Raw genomic sequence first — 17361 nt, 5'->3', positions numbered from 1 at the left:
GGAGATGGCCAGGGAAGAACAGAGAGGCCTGGTTCCTGACAAGATAAGGTAAAAGCTCGGCCGTCAGGACCTGGCAAGAAAAAAGCTCTCCTGGCAGAAGCGGGGACAGAGTCCAGCATTGTGGTGAGGAGGCTGGGCAGCGAGGCAATGGGGAGCTTGTGAGATATTGTGAAGGGAGGCAACTATCCAACACCGTATTCAGCATTGGTGTCAGACTCAAATGACAGCAGGCCACATAATGACATTCTCTGTTTTATTATATATGTTTTGTTAAATATTTCCCAATTACATTTTAGTCTGGTTTGGGCTAGACTCGGGAGTGTTGAGGCTGCTTGTGGCCTTCTGGCCTTGGTGTTGGACGCCTCTGGTGTATAAGTGTGCTGGAATCGCAGTCAGAAACACCTGGGTTTAAATCCTACCTGAGACAATTGTTAGCTGTGTGACCCTGGGTGAGCCACCTAACCTCTATGAATCTCAGTGTCCTCATCTGTAAAATGGAGATAATAACACCTATTTCACGGGGCTGTTATAAGGATCAGATGATATAATTTGCGAGTGCTCTGTAAATATCAGCTATTATTATAAAGGCAGGGGTGAATCTGTGGGGTGATCAGCAGTGATAGAGCAGCTTTAGGGTGGTGGAGGCAGAAACATGCTTACAGTTCTTATTAGAAGAACATTTCTATACATTGCAGAGATGCTAGTATCACCTCCTCCCCCTCCCATTGTGTTTCTTTCAGATCAGGAAGTTCGAGTTCCAGGTTTTAATATCCAAGACCTTCTTCCTCAGAACTTAGACGAATTCTACCGCTACCAAGGTTCTCTGACAACTCCTCCTTGTTTCCCCAGCGTGCTCTGGACAGTTTTCCGAAACCCTGTCCAAATCTCCCAGGACCAGGTAACTTAGTGGCTACTCAGGAGCCTATGTCACACTTCAATTTTTACCAAACTGATATATTGCATCATTTGAGTAAGTTTAGAAAAATCAGAGGCAAAACACTCATGCCTCTCTTATTCCCTACACAAAAGTGGTATTGGAAGGGGAGATACTAAGAATGAAAATAATAAATGCTTACCGCCAGAGGTCTTAAAAAGTGATCATAAGGAAGTGGGAAAACATATAGAACAGAGAAGGCCCTGGCAGTCCTTATCCTCCAAGGGCCCTGCCTTGCCTCTTTATTTAACGAAACATCACTCAGTACATAGCTCATGTCAATGGAGTGAATGGTGACTTATTTCACAGGAGAAAGTAAAACTCTATCCGTTCTGGTAGGAAGGTTTTGGATTAAAGGGAAGGACAGGGTTAGTTTAGGTTAACCATTGCCTTCATGAACAAAATAAAGGGTTTATAGTCCAGGGAAATAAGTGGACACCTCTTCATTGGAGGGTTCAGTGGTCTAGAGGATAGAAGGCTGGCCTTAGCATCTGAAAGACCCAAGTTCAAATCCTGCTTTCTCCCGGTTCACTGCCTCTCTTCTGATGTAGGCTTTTGGTTTAAGTGGTCTCTGTCAATGGGTAATAAGTGTTCATTGAATTAACTTGGTTGGCAGGAAGGAATATAGAAAAAAAATAAGTGATTTCTGTAGTAAAACAGTAATTTTGCAACTCAAACACTGATTTGAAAGAGGCTGCATAATTTCATGGGTTCATTAAATCATAAAAAAACTCTTGTGTCCGGTGGTATGCTAGTAAATGTTTAACAACTGGTTCTCCAAAAAAATGTGTGACGTACTTTTAAGTTTAATCTGCATTTTTTTACATTTTTCCATCACTTTTTCTAATCTAGACACTTAACAGAACAGTAAAGCAAGCCTTGATTTGTAGCATTTGCCAATTTCCAAGCTGTGAATGCTCACATTGAACATTAAACACTGGTTCTCGGTTTGAGCTGGCTCCAGCACACACCTGCTTGAGCCCCTCCTAACTATTTCATATAATTTACTGTGGCATTTGGAAAAACCTGCTGGGAACATCTCATCTAGAGCTTTTTGTTACCATTCTGCATTTTCTGCCCTCCATATAGGTAAAGGAGAACTAAATTTGAATCCTGCCTTAGACATTTACCAGCTGTATGACCTGGGGAAAATCAATTAATCTCTTTGATCCTCAGTTTCCTTATCTGTAAAATAGGCTTGGACTTGGTGACCTCTAATGTCCCTGCTAGATCTAAATCCATGATCTTCAGTGACCTATAACCCCATAACTAGAGTATATTTCTCCACATCACCTAAAGCCATCCATAGTCAGGTCTGATTTCAACTATAATAGGGAACTATAAAAAAATCAATTTTTCTTGGGAAGTACAGGGGAGATGAGAAAGCAAGTAGAATACCAAATCAATAATTATTTTTGGTAAGATTGAGGGGCAGCCAAATGTAGAAGGGCAGAAACAGCTCTTTGATTTCCTAGAGTAAAAATGCTTGCTTTTGACTTGATCTTCCACAATACTTTGGATTGTAAGTTGTTTTCCTGAGTCCCTTGGGGGCTAAGAACTACCACCCTTCTGAATGAAATTTAGGGTCCAAACCTAGTGCATTTTCATACCAGTGCATTTCCTCACTGGTAGAAAGAATGATTATTCAGAGTGCTTCATGTCTATGTAAAGGGCAGAGTTGGCAAGAGCTTGGGAGAATAGATATCCTTCTTATTTCTGGTTTCCAACTTTGAAAGAGGACATTATGTACACACAAGTGCAACTGGTATCACACTTCATGCAACAGAAGAAAAGCCTGAGTCACTTTACTTCTTGTTCCTCATAGTAGCAGTAAAGTTGAGAATGTGTGTCTCTCTACTCCCTCACAGCTGATGGCTCTGGAGACAGCTCTGTATTGTACCTATACAGATGACCCCTCACCTCTGGAAATGATCGACAACTTCCGAAAAGTCCAAAAGTTTGATGAAAAGCGTGTACGTGTCTCCTTCCGCCAAGGTAAGGGGATGCAACCCTTTTTAGGTGGGGGAGGGAGAATGATGAAGAGACCTTTATGAACCTAGGAAGGCAAAGAACTTATTGTTTCCACAGCTGTCTGATCTCATTAGAAGTTGAGCTAAGAAAAGTGGGGGTGCCTCAGAAGACTTTTGTACACTGACAATTTTGTGAGGTCCTAGAAATCTTTGATATCTCCCTTTCATTTTTCTCGATTGCCCACCTTCCAGCTGATGTTAACAGAGCATAAATCAGGAATTCCAAGTAAATGGCTCAGGACCCCAGGCCTTCATTAAGTCAGAAAGTCTTTCCTGGGTAAATCAGAATGGAGCCTTCTAGGCATGCCCCTCCTTTCAAGGGCTGACCTTGAAGTCATAATTCTGTCTTGGAAAGCCAAGAAATTCTTTTAATTCCTGAGATATTCAATGAAATAAAGGCTGGCTTTTGAATTGAGATTCTTTCTTTCTGCCCCACATGCCCTTCTGCTGCTGTCACCACCAGCTGAGATTCACCACCATCTTCTCCACAATGTGTGTTCAGGTGCTCACAGTGTACTACATGCTAGATTACTGACAGAAAGCAAAGATGATAATAATATTTAGTATGGTCCTCCAAACCAACAAGGCCCATCATTTGCTGTTCTCTTACCAAATTTCCTTTGAGCTCCTTCACAAGCACATGCATACTTAAAACATCTATATCTAAACTTAAGGAAGCTTAATAGTTTTTACTTCTGATGCTGTAATGAAGGGGAGTCAGTTTTTCCTCTTAAGCATCCAACCATAGTGTCCAAGTTTGATGGAAAAAATCTAAAACCAACAGTTCTTGGTGTCCTGGACCCCTTTGGCAGTCTGGGAAAACCCTTTTCAGAATGATGTTTTTTCAGTGCATAAAATGAGTCCATAAAATTACAAAGGAAACCAATTCTTTTGAAATACAATGATCAAAATATTAAGAAAAATACAAGTTCATGGACTCCAGGTTAAGAATCCCTGCCTTCTCTGGACCTATCCTCCCGGACTCACATCCTGCAGTTTCTGAGAGAACACTGATGGAATTAAGTCATTCCTCTCATGTTCTACAGCAGAGAAACTTATTTTTTGAAGGCTGTTGTTTATGCTACCTCAGATTTGAAAGGTAATTTTTGTCAGAATCTATTTGTCTGTTACAGACAAGGGCGCTATGTTTCTGTCCCGAAGTGTCCCTCCAATTGTTCTTTCTAGCTGGATCTGTTTCATATAAAGTGACACACCAATGTAGAAGATTACACATTGTCCCATCTCCCCTCCCCCAGTGCCTAAAGCTATAGGGGTAGGGTCTTTCTGGGGCTCATGTGTCTTTTTGCCATCTCCCTCTCTAATCGAAGATATTGAGAACTAATCTTCCTACTTTGGAATTACACTAGCAGGACAATTCTCATGGATAATTCTCATCTTCTGTCCAACTCACCTTGTGGAATAGTGGAGCTTTCTTGAATACACAAAAAGACACTATCCATCCTTTGTCAGAAAACAGGCCCCTCTTTTCAGATTTAATGTATTTCTCACTTGGCAGCAGTCTTTTCTTTGACATTGAGATGATCACATTTACCTATTGGGTTGAATTGAACAGATGAGGGTTTTTTTCAAAAAGCACTTTCTGGAAAAATGTTCTAAAATACGAGCTTTGGGATCTATCTAAATAGGTTCTATTTAATCAATTATATTTTTGTTCTGTTTAAGGTATATTAAGAAAACCTATTTTGGTTTCCTAAGAGGCAGGCAGAGTGCCTGTGTTCTGGTTTCCTAAGTTCTCATGTCTCTAACCTCAGGCAGTTATATTCTCCTCTTTGTTCCTCCACTGGAAAACTCCATCTACCAACATTAGTGGTTCCTAAGAAAGTGAGTCTGCATCATAACGATTGAGTTTGGGGTCCTTTGGGAAACTGAAAGGGCTTTATTTACCTGGCATTAGCTCCTGCCAGGGTGTGACTTCTCCATTTAAAAAAAAGTGAATGACACTTCACCAAGTGTCTTTAAGTGTTAAAATTTAAGTTATTCACCTTTTAATTAAATAAAAACTAAAATTCTCCCTTGAGATAGGGGAACATACCAAGCTAGATGAAATAGGATCCTGACTCATTCTTTGAACCAGCAGTAGATAATTGAAACAGCATAAACTACTTTATCTTCCTTGCCCCCATCAGGAAACTTCCCTCCCTGAGATATCTTGCATGTTGAACCTCATGTGGGCAGGCAAATCGGATGTTTATGAATCCAAACCTGATTTTACATTTCAGGGACACTCTATGAGGGCAAATACAGAGGATCAGAAGAAAGCTTGCAGGACTTTGGGTTTGCCATCTAAAAGTAATCGTTGATCTGTAATGCTGAATTGATGTATTGAGAAAAATTAGCCATCTTCTTAGACCTGACCTAGGTCTAAGGTCATTGCTGTAAATGCAGGCAGATTAGTGCGTTAGTATCCTATTCTGGTTCTGCTGGGTGACTCTGTTGCACAGGTGGACACCCTTGAGGCACCAGGCCCAAGGAATCAGGTTTGCTCTTGAGAACAGCAGCAAAATGACGGTCTCAATGCAGCTTTGCCAATTTTGCTAATGCATAGCTCAGCTGTGAATGCTGCTTCAGAAAACCTAGGCTGGGTCTAAACTCTCTTTGGATGGAAACTAACCATCCTGGACAGTGGAAGATGGATTATAGAAACTTGGCCAGACACTGTATTCTCCAAGTATTCTGCTTTTCAAAGACAGAATTAGGAGAAGGGCTGTTTTTTTCCCAGTATTTATCAGGAAGCAGTATCAGAAATATGAAATCCAAGATATGTTAGAAGCTGCTTATATTCAGGAGTCTCCCTGTCATTCAATGCAGTTAAATCCAGCAACAAGCCCCCATGCAATTTTATGTTTATGGTACAAATTTACTTATAGAAATGTATTACAAACTATTAGAGTTCAGCAGCCTGGACCATTAAACCAAGAACTATTTCACAGTTATAATTAGATTCATTTAAAGTACTAAGTAAGAGCTGTAGACCCTGGAAAGAGCTGGAGTGAGAGTAATTGGTCATAAAGGGCAGTCCCTAGAAGAGAGAGAGTTAATTTTTTTATTTGTTTTTTCTTAATCCATAGAAGGTGAAAGCCTGAAGTACTAGTGTATAAATTAATTAATCAACAAGGGCCCACAAGGTACCCAGCTCTGTGCTTGGTTCAACTGAGGATACAGAAGTAGAAGATATGATAAATTTGCCCTCCAGAAGCTTACAGCCTAGCTGCCGTTTAATTTGGGGAATTGTTCATAAACTGGCTTCCCAAAACTCATTTTTAGAAATTTTCAGTTACAAGGAGCCAATCAAATATCACACACAAAAAAAATCTAGAATTTTCCTTGGTATGTACAGATGCTTAATGTTTCTGTGGCGTAAAATTGAGAGGCTGGTAATATTTACCATTCAATCAATCAAAAAGCATTTCTTAAGTGCCTACTATGTGTCAAACACTGTGCTAGGTTCTGAAAACAATGAGAAAGATTGAAAAAAATTAAAATATAGTTGGAGAAGACTGTGGAGGTAAAGAAGTAATAAGAAGAGATCCAGTCCACAGAACTGTAAGACAAATGGGTAATAGAGAACGGGATAGAGGGCTAGCTTTGGGATCAGGGAGACCTGGGTTCAATTTCTGCTTCTCACTCATCCTGGCTATTTGACCATAAGCAAATCACAACTTCTCAGTGCCCTAGGCAAACCTCTAAGGCTATAAATAATAGACTAATTGACTATATCAGTGGGAGGAGTTTCTACACTGAGAGTTCTTCATAATAAGGAATTTCCTGGTCTGGATCAATAATAATAATAATTATAATAATTCTAAGAGCACAGAGCCCAATTTCAGAGGATTTTAAATCTTCTATTATTCTAACTAATTTTCCCTTCTCATTTTTATTCTTTATATATTTTCTACCAAATCCTTTCCCGCTTATAGACAATACCTTTTTGGAGGTAAGAATCATTCTAGGTGTTTTCTTTGCTCTGGAAAAGTATTCCTTTCCCAAGGCATTAGTAGGATGTAGGATTTGAAAAAAAGGAAATAAGATTTGTTTTTGTCAAGGTAGGGTCCATAAAAAGGTGTATGCTCTGATATTTTTGGCTCTCATTTACAGCCAGATTCTGTAAGTTAAAAACCCTATTATACTGTGTGGAAGAAAGATGGCAGGGACTGAATATACAACTTGCCTCTTAATTGGGGGCCCAGTGTTCAGTACTTTCGTCAAATTCCAATGGACTCTTTGAACCAAAGACCACAACATTAGGTCTAAATGAAAAAAGGTAAACAAAGCAAAATAACTATCCACTTTAAAAGATAGTAATATCATGCTTTATTTTCATATGTCAGGAGCAGGCAAAATATTAAGTAGATGAGCTAACATGATTGAGTGGGCCCAATAGTTTCTATAACCATATTCTTAAGCTTGCTTACTGGGTATTGCTGGTAAATGTAATCTACAGCTGAGGCTAGTGCCCAGCTTTATCACACTCACAGTCTCACAGCTGCATTTGAACCCATTTCTTCCCAAAACCAAAACTGTGAAACAGCAGTTAGAATGTTAATGCTCAAATTACCCAGTGGACTTCGGCCAACCATTCTACACTCAGTGTTCTGGAGTTTATGAGAGAAGTCACAAAACCTTGCTAAAAGAGGAATTCATTCTCAACATAGTTCTCAGGGATGAAACTTTTGGGGAGAATGAAAATGAGGTGAGAGATGGTTTCAGAGTGAACTAGTTTGCAGCTTGGCCTAGTAAAAGTTAGTAAAGTTCAGTCTTGCTTAGCTCTAACCAATCTTGCAGTTCCTTAAAAATCTAACCACAAAAAAATTCCCCCAAAAGCCTAAAAAAGCTAAGATGGCTAATTTTGGAATTGTCAGGGAACTTAATCACCTTAATCAATGTTATCGTATTTTGTCTGTGGAGTTAAATACTTTTTTGAAGCTGTGTGCCTTGAAGCTTCATCATTTGTAAATAAAGAACACTTGATGGTATTTAATACATCACAGTTTTTTTCTGGATTAGTTCAAACTAGAGAGGCAATGTGGCATGGTCCATTATAAATATATATAACTTCTTAACTTTGCCCAGAATAAGTAAGACCAGGGCTCCAGTCCCATCTCTGATACTCACTAGCTGTGTGTCCATAGAGAAGTCACCTAAGCCTCAGGGAACTCCCTGAGATTATAAATTAGACAGAAGTTAGGATCTACTTCAAAGTCCTTGATATTCCATGTAGTAATCATCACATTACAGATACTTAAACCAGGAAGTAGAATGTCAAAAGTCAGGGAGCATTGGACAAATGCTCCCAGAGGCAAAGGAAGAATCAGTTCATGTAAATGAATGTTACATTTACTTCCTGAGCACCTATTATGCATACTAGCACTTCCAGGGAAATGAAACTCAGTGAGTGGAGACGATGCCCTGAGACAGCCATTCAATTGTTGGCCATCTTGCTCTGTATTGTCAAAGTAGGTACTGAATAGCAGAGACAGGTGGATAAACATTGTAGACTAAATTCCAAGAGCCACCCAACTCCCTAATCTGTATCCTTGAGGAAAATTGATCTTAAATGCAATTTTTTTTCAATATTCAAACTTTAGTCTTTATATAAGTGTTGTTTTGTAGGAGTATTAATTTGCTAATGGTGTTAAAATGACCCATTCATTTAGAAAAATTAAAGATCTAAATAGGTGGAAACTCCATAAGGCTCTTATATTTACATAATCCTCTTTTATTGGATTTACAGATTTGAGATATTTTCCTACTAACATTATAATGTTTTACTGTTGCTTTGACTTGGAAAGAGGGAAAAAAAGGACTGTAATGCTGTCATCCATCAATCCTCCCACCACAAACATCTTAGTGTCTATAGAGATCATCGACCCTCAGAGACCCAAGCTTGTTGGGAATTCTAAAGTGCTTCTAGTTTGAACTAAGTCCCACAGAATAACATGGCATTCACTTTCTTTTTTAAAAAAAATTTCCAATAGGGAGAATTTCTTTTTAGAAGTGTTAGTCCCATTCTGGGTCTGTTTTCCTAAAATTTGGAAGCAAATGAGTTAGTCTGGGACTGAATTAGGAACCTTTTTGACGTAGCATGCTATAGAATAGTTTACCTGAAAAGTAGCAAAATGGTCAACATGTCACTACTTCAAGGATCCATGCCCTCATGGGTGGAGGTATCTGTCCACTGATGCAAACCACAGCTTATATATGCCTCATTCTTCATGAATTCCTGCAGCTGAAGAAAAATTCAACAGGTGGCCAGTCTTATGGTGATGAGTCTCTCCAAACTTAGCAAGCCTGGTTCTATAATGGCAGACGTACAATCCACTATTGGTGCTGTTTGCAAAGCTTTGCCAATTTGGTAAAGAACTTATAGAGCTTGTACTCTGTTCACATGGCTTCAAGAGGCCAGGGTCAAATAGGGCATCACAGTGGAATTATGGTGAAGGAGCAGCATGTGACTAAGACCTTACTGCTCCCCAATATAAATTCTAAAGTCAGTTCTGTTCTGTGCATTCCATATTCACCCAGTCTAATTTTCCTTGAGATGGACTTAGCTCTGGCAAAAATTCATCCAAAGAGAGAACCAATATTTTAGGCATTTGGTAGCCATGGTTTATGTCTGATCTATTTCTCCAAAGGTTTTGCAGACTAAGTTGGCAAAAGGTATGTTTGAAAATCTCAGACTTCAGTTCATCCAATTCTGTGATATGTCTGGAAGTCACTGAGAATTATCCTGTTGTTTTCATCATATCCCATCATCACTATGTCACACATTATCTGTAGAAGGGTTTATGACATTTCTCTGAAAGCAAAAGGACCATGTTTTGCCTTTAAACCAAATACAAGATCTTCTTAGAGAATTCCAGATTGATCCAGGAACTACATGCTGTGTAAATGAGGTGCGTGTCCCTCCTTTTGGATTTTTCTGTGTTTGCACTTGGAAGTTGTAGAAGATCCTTAAAAACCAATTAACCAGTTTCTCTTGGTCCAGTAAGACGCCAGTGGAAGAACTCAGCTCTTGTAACCATGGAGCCAGTTTTACACAGCAGTGAGCAGTGTGCTCTTGTGGAAAGTGGTAGGCCCATCCAAACTCCTAAAAGTTCTGCAGCTTGCTTGAGATTGCAGCTTTTCTGAAGCTGGTCATGTATTTTTCAGTGTACAGCTTTCCTTTTTTGTGTGTTGTATGGTCCCGTCTCTGTTGTGCCCTGTAGCCTTTTAAGGATGCTTAGCCTCAACTCTCCCACCGTACTGCATCTTCAAGACATTGATGCTTTGACCAACCAACTCTACCATGCCCTTCTGCTGAATTGAGAGTGTTCTTTCCTTTCCAAACTCCCTAATTTCATAGGTCATATAAGTAAACCAGCTCTTGAATTAGCTTTTTTTTTCTTTCCAGCTACCCTATTTTCCTCAAAAAAAAAACAACTGCTTGTCTCCTCTCCTTGCTTCTTGGAATCTTAGAAGGAGCCAAAGTCTTAGAATCACAGATTGGTCTTCTATCTCAAGGTTTTTGACAGGAAATGATCTGGCATCATTCCTGAATCCAGATTGCCGCGAGTATTGCTTAGCTTTGAGCCTGGAGAGGGAGAAAATATTGCTATAATTTGAAAATTTATGTTTTTAGCTCTGTCTCTCTATTGATATTCCTTATATCTTCTCTGGGACTTACATTCTAAATGCTTCCTGTAGGCCAGGGCTGTCCAAAATGCTGCCGAAGTGCGGTTTATGTGGCCTGCCTACCAACATAGAAATTTACATAGATGCTTTAGTAAATGAAGCTGAGCTACAGCAGAGCTCTCACTAAAATGGCAAATCAAAATATATTGTCTGTTGTTTCAATAAAAACCTAAGGTTGGACAGTTCTGCTGTAGGCTAAGGTTGGGCAGCTTTGTCAGGTATTCATACACATGCTACATACCAGTGGTAGTAATAGTAATGGTGCTAGTAGTAGTAGTAGTTGTTGTTGTAGTTGTAGTTGTAGTAATAATACTGCTATCAATAATAATAGCTTGCTTTTATATAGTGCTCTAAGTTTGCAAAGTGCTTTACAAATATTATCTCACTTAATCCTCAAAACAACCCAGGGAGATAGGTGCCATTACTATCCCCATTTTACAAAAGGGAAAACAGGGACAGAGAGAATTTAAGTAATTTGCCTAGGATTACACAGCTAATAAGTATTTGAGGCAGGATTTGAACTCACATTTTCTTGACTCCAAGTCCAGCGCTCTATCCATGTATCACCTGGTTGATTATAACTCTTGAGGGTAAAGATCTCCTTATGGAGGATTAATAAAGAGGGACTCTTCTTCTTGATAAGCCATGGAGTCTTGACTGTGTGTTCTTGACGAAAATCCCCTCATCTCCCAGGGGCTTGGTTTCTTCACATATGAAAAAAAAAGCTTGATTCCCATTGAAAAGAGATCATTTAATGCCCCCATGGTGACAGGATGGAAAGCACTATGTTGTTCAGCCAAGATTGGGATTTCTCAGCTGTTTGCTCTACTTTCTGTGGCATTTGAGGTGATTATTAGAGTGACAGCTTTAGAAATTCTCCAGTTTGGAAGACTTGGCTGAGCAGTCAGACTTGCCAATAATAGTTGTATGTGGAGAGAAGAGGGTTGGCAATAATAGTGATCCTGGGATTGAGGAACAAAGAACAAGGGCTATTTCATCAAAGAAATGGGAAATGGAAACCACAAGTAAGGTTTTTTTTCCCCCCAGAATGACTTATGACTAGAAACCTCTGGATACCCTAAAACAAGTCTAAAACCCAAATTATACTACCTCAGGGCCACAAGCCACAAAGGGTCAGAGCACAGGTGATACAAATAGCATAAAACCCCCATAAGGAACAGCATCTCCTTAAGCCATAGTGAGGTCTTTGTGTCCAGGGGTGGGAAGAACTCCTAGGGGCAGCAGATCTGGGCAAAGGAGCTGACTCTCTCTTGCCTGTTACATAGGAATATTAGCTGTGGCAGATGTGGACTGAATGGTAAACGAGCCAGGCTGTCCCTTAGATACCATCTCTCTCCAGCATCTCTGCTTATCATAATGAAAAGCCAAACACTGGGTTAGAGGAACACAAACTGGCCAGGAGATCACATAGAATAGGCTAGGACAAGGGAGAATTCATAGATTAAAAGAGATACAGCTCTGGGAGGAGGACACTGGTAAAGACAGGACAGTCAGACTCCAGTGTTGGGAAGAGAAGGGAGGAAGCCCCTCTCTTTAGGGCCTCGCTTTAGTGTGTGCTTGACTTGAATTGAAGCCTCCATATTTCTTAAATAGATGACTTTGTCTCAGAGCTTGGCTGAGTATGACAGGAGGAATCAGGGTGGCCCTAGGTGAGTTTTATGACTATGATCCCTGCAGCAGACAGAACTGATACTCAGTTGGATTAATGAATCAGTCTGCTTCACGGATCCTCACTAAAGGGATCCATGCTATTTTGAGTATTATGATATTCATCTTGATAACTTGGCTTCAGGGAGAAGAGGAATGTGGTCCCTTAGGATTTTTTAGCCCCGTAGCAAAAAGTTCTCAAGGGAAAAGTCATAATCTGTGGAGGTTTGATTAGGCCAAGCAAAAGAGTAAAGTATTTGTGTACATAATTGAATCCAAAGTCACTGACTACCTCTCAGATTTCTCTAGAGGGTGAAAGGTGTGTCTCCAGTTTGTTTGAGAATGAATATTGTTTCATCTTGAGGCAATACTGCACAGAGCACTGGCCCTTGAGTCAAAGAAACCTGAGGTTGACTTCAGACACTAGCTGTGTGACTCTGGGGCAAGTCACATAACCTCTGTCTGCTTTAGTTCCCTCAGCTGTAAAATGGGACAATAACAGGACCTACTTCCTAGGGTTGTTGTGAGGATCAAATGAGATAATATTTGTAAAATATCTGTAAATAATATTTGTAAAATACTTAGCAGAGCGTTTGGAACATGGTAGGTGCTTAATAAATGCTTGTTCCTTCCTTCTTTCCTTCATGGGTCTGGAGGTTTATGGTGGGCATAACAAGGCTGTAGCATATTACTAACAATGACTTGTATGAAAGAAGTGGCATAAAAGATACAATCTGGGAGATGTATAAAAAGAAAATGAGGTGGGCTGCTCATAGAGTGATATTGGATGACTAATTCATGTGCTACACCATACTCACGCAATGTTAAAAAAGATTGAGAGAAAAGCCTCCAAGTGTTAGATGATCCTCAGAGGATTTATGAGAGGATATAGAGAGGAATTATAGGATGAGCAGGAATGGATTGCAATCTTCACCCCTGACCCAATGACATCACAAATCCATTGAGTTATTGAAGTAAGCCTAAGAAAGGAAATCAGGAAAGAAAACAAAGCCAGGGAAATGATACTGAAATGGACATTTGTCTTTCTTGGATATTCAATTCATTCAAGTCAAGTCAGAAAGCAATTGGTAAGTGCTTACTATGTGCCAACCACTGTGCTACGCACCAGGAATACAAATATAAGCAGAAAAATACACCTTGCCTTCAGGAGCTAAAAAGGAAGAGAGGTGAGGTGAGTAGAGAAAATCAGGGAGATTCAGGAGTGCAGCCTGGAGAGGAGTGAAGATGTGGCTGGCCTGGGCATCCTCCTTAGATTGAGGATTCTGGGAGGAACCAGGTAATCAAGAGGAAGAAGGAACTTCCAGTGTGAGAAGACCAGGGTAGAGTGAGCTCCCAGGGTGAAGAGGCTTCTGGGGCAGTCATAGTAGAAAAAGTCTAGAAGACTTTCATTCAGATAGTTATGAAACACCAACTATATGCAAAGCACTATGCAAGGTGAACACTCTCTGTGTACAGAGAGAAAATTATGTAGTCATTGAAATCAATCCTATGAAGTGTGGATTGCAATTCTGGAGAGGCTCGAGGTAGGGAGAAAGGGAGGTCATCACAGTAGCCCAGGTGAAAGGTGATAAGAACCTAACCTAGGGTGGTGACCATAGAAGCAGAGAAGGTCCGAGGTGTTTATGAGATTTCAGGGCCAGAATAGGCGGAACTTATGGGTTGATCAGATGTGAGGGAGAGAAGAGTAGAGGGAGAGCCAAAGTTTCAAAACTGACCTGAAGAGTAGCAGTGTCACCAAAAGAAAAAGGCAGGTATTGGGGAAAGGGTGATGGGATCATAGATGCAGAGCTAGATGGGGCCCCAGAGGCCACTTAGTCCAACTCCATCATTTTACAGATGAAGAAATAGGTCTGGGGAAGCCAAAGGATTTGTGCAAGGTCACACAGAGAGTAAGCATCTGAAGTAGCACTTCAAACCAGGTCCTGTGTAGGGGCAGTGCTCTTTCCATTGGTTTGGGAAAAGACAGGAGTTCGGTTTGGGGACATTGTGAGTTTAAGCTGCTAACAGAATATCAGGTAGAAATGCCCTGGGCCCTCATTGATCATAGGACCAATCATCTATTTAGAACTGGGAGGGCCCTTGGGTATCATTGAGTTAGACTTCTTCAACTTATACACAAGGAAACAGCTCCCCAGAGATTAAGAGGTTTGCTTAGGGTCGTAGTCTGACCTTTCGGACTCTAATCCAGCATAGGAACTGAGGGGAAGGGGAAGGGTTGCAGATCTTGTGATCATCTACCTAAAAGTGATCACAGAGGCCTTAGGAGTGGATGAAACTGGCAAGGGAGAGAGTGTAAAAATCTCTAGAGAGCAGAAAATCAAAGCCCTGGGGTTGAGTCTAGACAAGTAGACAATTGACCTTTCCAAATTAGCCTGCTTCCTAACTTTGCTCTTCTTAGATCTCAAACAAGCATCTCTCTTCCCTTCTTGGACAGCACTGTTTATGACAGTAGCAGGGAGCTTCCTCTGAAGAATAGTTCTAACAAGGTAATACAGCAATTTCTCAATAGAAGGGATTGCTTGTGGAGTCTCTACAAAGAATGATAATCTCTCTCCCCTTCCTGGAAGAATGTTTATCCCCACCAGTGGTAAAACCCTCTCTAAGTCTGAAACATTCCTAGGAGATCTGCATGACCTCAATACTTCCCCACAAATAAGGTGGGACAGAGCCTTATTCAACACATGGAGTCCAACCAGGAAAGATTTGACTCTGGGTTAATTTCCACTTTTTTCCCTCCTTTTTTAAGACCAAGACCACGCAGGACTCAATATGGGTATGTGGCTGGCTGGCCAACTGTGCATGTTCCAGCAGAGTGATCTTTGTGATTCTGTTTGTGATTTGTGTCTGTGGTAACTTTTATCTTTTCTACCTGCTTTTCTGTGCTGTCGCTACGGGTACTTTCCATGTCTTTGCATTGAATCTTATGTGTGGAGTAATTCTCTCATTTTAAATCAAAATCAACTTACCAATCAGACATTCACCGAATGAAAGTTTTAATCAGTAGTATATTTCCAAAGAGTCTCTCTCCTAGGCTCACTGTTGGCTGGGATGCGAAGCCATCTCCTAAAGATGTGCTGGTGACGGTTGGGTGAGCCAAAGATAAATTGTTGATTGGGTGTATAACCTTGGGAATGGGCTACTCCTTGTTCTGTGGATGCTTGAAATTCTGCTTTGTAATTTTTATTAATAATCAGACATGGAAATTGCAGATTATTGAATCTGGCAAATATGCCAAAGTAAAAAAGATACAATGCATAATTCTATAGTATCATTAAATTCGTAGTTGCCTCCTTTCAAATGCCTCACTAGAGGATATCTAATTATGTCTTGCTAAAACAAGGCACTGGAATCAGATGTTATTTTCCCAATTTATTTCTCTGTGAGTGATTTTACAATTGTGATTCATCTTCACATCTATTTACAATAAGATTAAGTGGAGGGGAAGGGAAGGACAAAGTTTAAATGCTGTGTGTTGATTCTCTCATCACCAGGAGTCATCGTATCTGTGGCAATAGCTGGTGTTTTAGGAGTCTCTGTCATCCTTGCACTATCAATCTGGCTTCTCCGACGAAAGAAGAGGTGAGCTGGTTTGGTGTCATCATGCTCCGATACTGTGGAAAGGCTAAAACAGATTCTGTTTTCCACAGATGGTACTTACACCACAAAGCCTCCTTATCTTGGCACTACAATATATGTAAGAAATCCTGTGAAGTCCAGGGAAGGTTAGGTACAGGGTGGGATAAAGGAGACTTCTGCAGATTTCTTAAAAGATAACAGATTCAGGTCGAAAAGAACCCCAGAGCCATCCAGTTCAAACCCCTCATTCTTCAGAGGAGGAACTAAGACCCCAAGGTTTGGTATTATATCCAGTGTAGCAGGGGAAGTAAGCAGCAGAGTCAGGATTTGAACCCACGTCCTCTGACTCCAGTGCTCATTCCACTGGGTTCTTTCAGGTGAAAATGGCCCAAGACCTCTTACTACAAATCTGACCCACTTTAAACTGTCCCACTGCCTCTCTGACAGGAGACAATGATGGTGCCTGTAAAAAGTAATGATTGGGCTTGGCCATTCCTGCTTTAGGGCATCCTGTGCCAAGCTTAGCCATTCCAGTCATGGAGTGGAAAAAGCCCACGAGAGGGCATTGCCTCCCCCAGAATGCTGGCCTCATTCTTACATCGGCCTAGTGCTTGCAGCTCTCCTTCTCTTAGCTGACTTGACTTGTGTGTTTTCCTTGTTGCAGCAGCAAGAAAGAAGAAAACAAAGGAGTCATTTACAAACCTGCTGTCAAGAAGGAGGCTGATATCAACCCCTGAGAACCTTTGACTCCTCTGAGGCCCTCATCCAAGGGAGGATCCTTGGCCTTGGACAGTTTGGGGCCGCTGGGCATCCTCCAGAGCAGATCCACCAGACACTTCCATTGGTCTTGTTATCTTGATGTGACTTAAGTACTGAGTCAGGCGTCAAAAGTCATCCCTTAAGTTTTCACTCTTGGTAGCTTCAATAGGAAGAGTTTTCCTATCAGGAAGCATGAACACTGAGCCGTTGATATTGCAATGATCCGGATTCTGGAGGCACACATCCAGGCACACCCTGGTGCCCAGAGCAGAGCTTTCTACCTTTCCAGCTAGATTAGCCCGACCACATTCTGCTAAGGAACCTCTACAATACCTTAAGGATAACTATAGGGTCACTAGACCACGTATCAGGGATTTACATATCATGCTATGCTCTTGCCACCTACTTTTAAAAATAGAGCGCAGTTATATTCTGTTGGTTTTTTTTTTACTATCTTTTCCTTTAATTACCTGCATAGCATTAAAGAGTATTAAAATTAAAGCCCTAGAAGAGGTAGAGGATAGACCTCCAACTTTAATCACAGACTTGACATTTTCAGTAACAGCTCTCATTTTCAAAACCTTCTAAATCTCACGACAAAGAATGTATTTTTTAGGGAATGCGTTTATCCCTTAAACCTCACTTGAAAGGTCTGTGACCCTCTTGTTGTCATAAATCGAG

General features: G+C 40.6%; 1 protein-coding gene across 1 annotated transcript in view; it reads left to right on the top strand.

Annotated features, from left to right (window-relative positions):
• The window catches only part of CA12 (carbonic anhydrase 12), a 74482-nt gene extending 57379 nt beyond the window's left edge, over positions 1-17103 (top strand). The window contains exons 7-11 of the mRNA XM_036734211.1: positions 741-898; positions 2803-2929; positions 15092-15118; positions 15837-15924; positions 16586-17103. Coding sequence (XP_036590106.1) covers positions 741-898; positions 2803-2929; positions 15092-15118; positions 15837-15924; positions 16586-16658 — 473 coding nt within the window. The 3' untranslated portion in view covers positions 16659-17103. The remainder of the gene's footprint in view (positions 1-740; positions 899-2802; positions 2930-15091; positions 15119-15836; positions 15925-16585) is intronic.
• The last annotated feature ends 258 nt before the right edge of the window (positions 17104-17361 follow it).

Source organism: Trichosurus vulpecula, chromosome 8, assembly GCF_011100635.1.
Source record: "Trichosurus vulpecula isolate mTriVul1 chromosome 8, mTriVul1.pri, whole genome shotgun sequence".
NCBI lineage: Eukaryota > Metazoa > Chordata > Mammalia > Diprotodontia > Phalangeridae > Trichosurus > Trichosurus vulpecula.
This window is presented reverse-complemented; position numbering and strand designations above follow the sequence as displayed.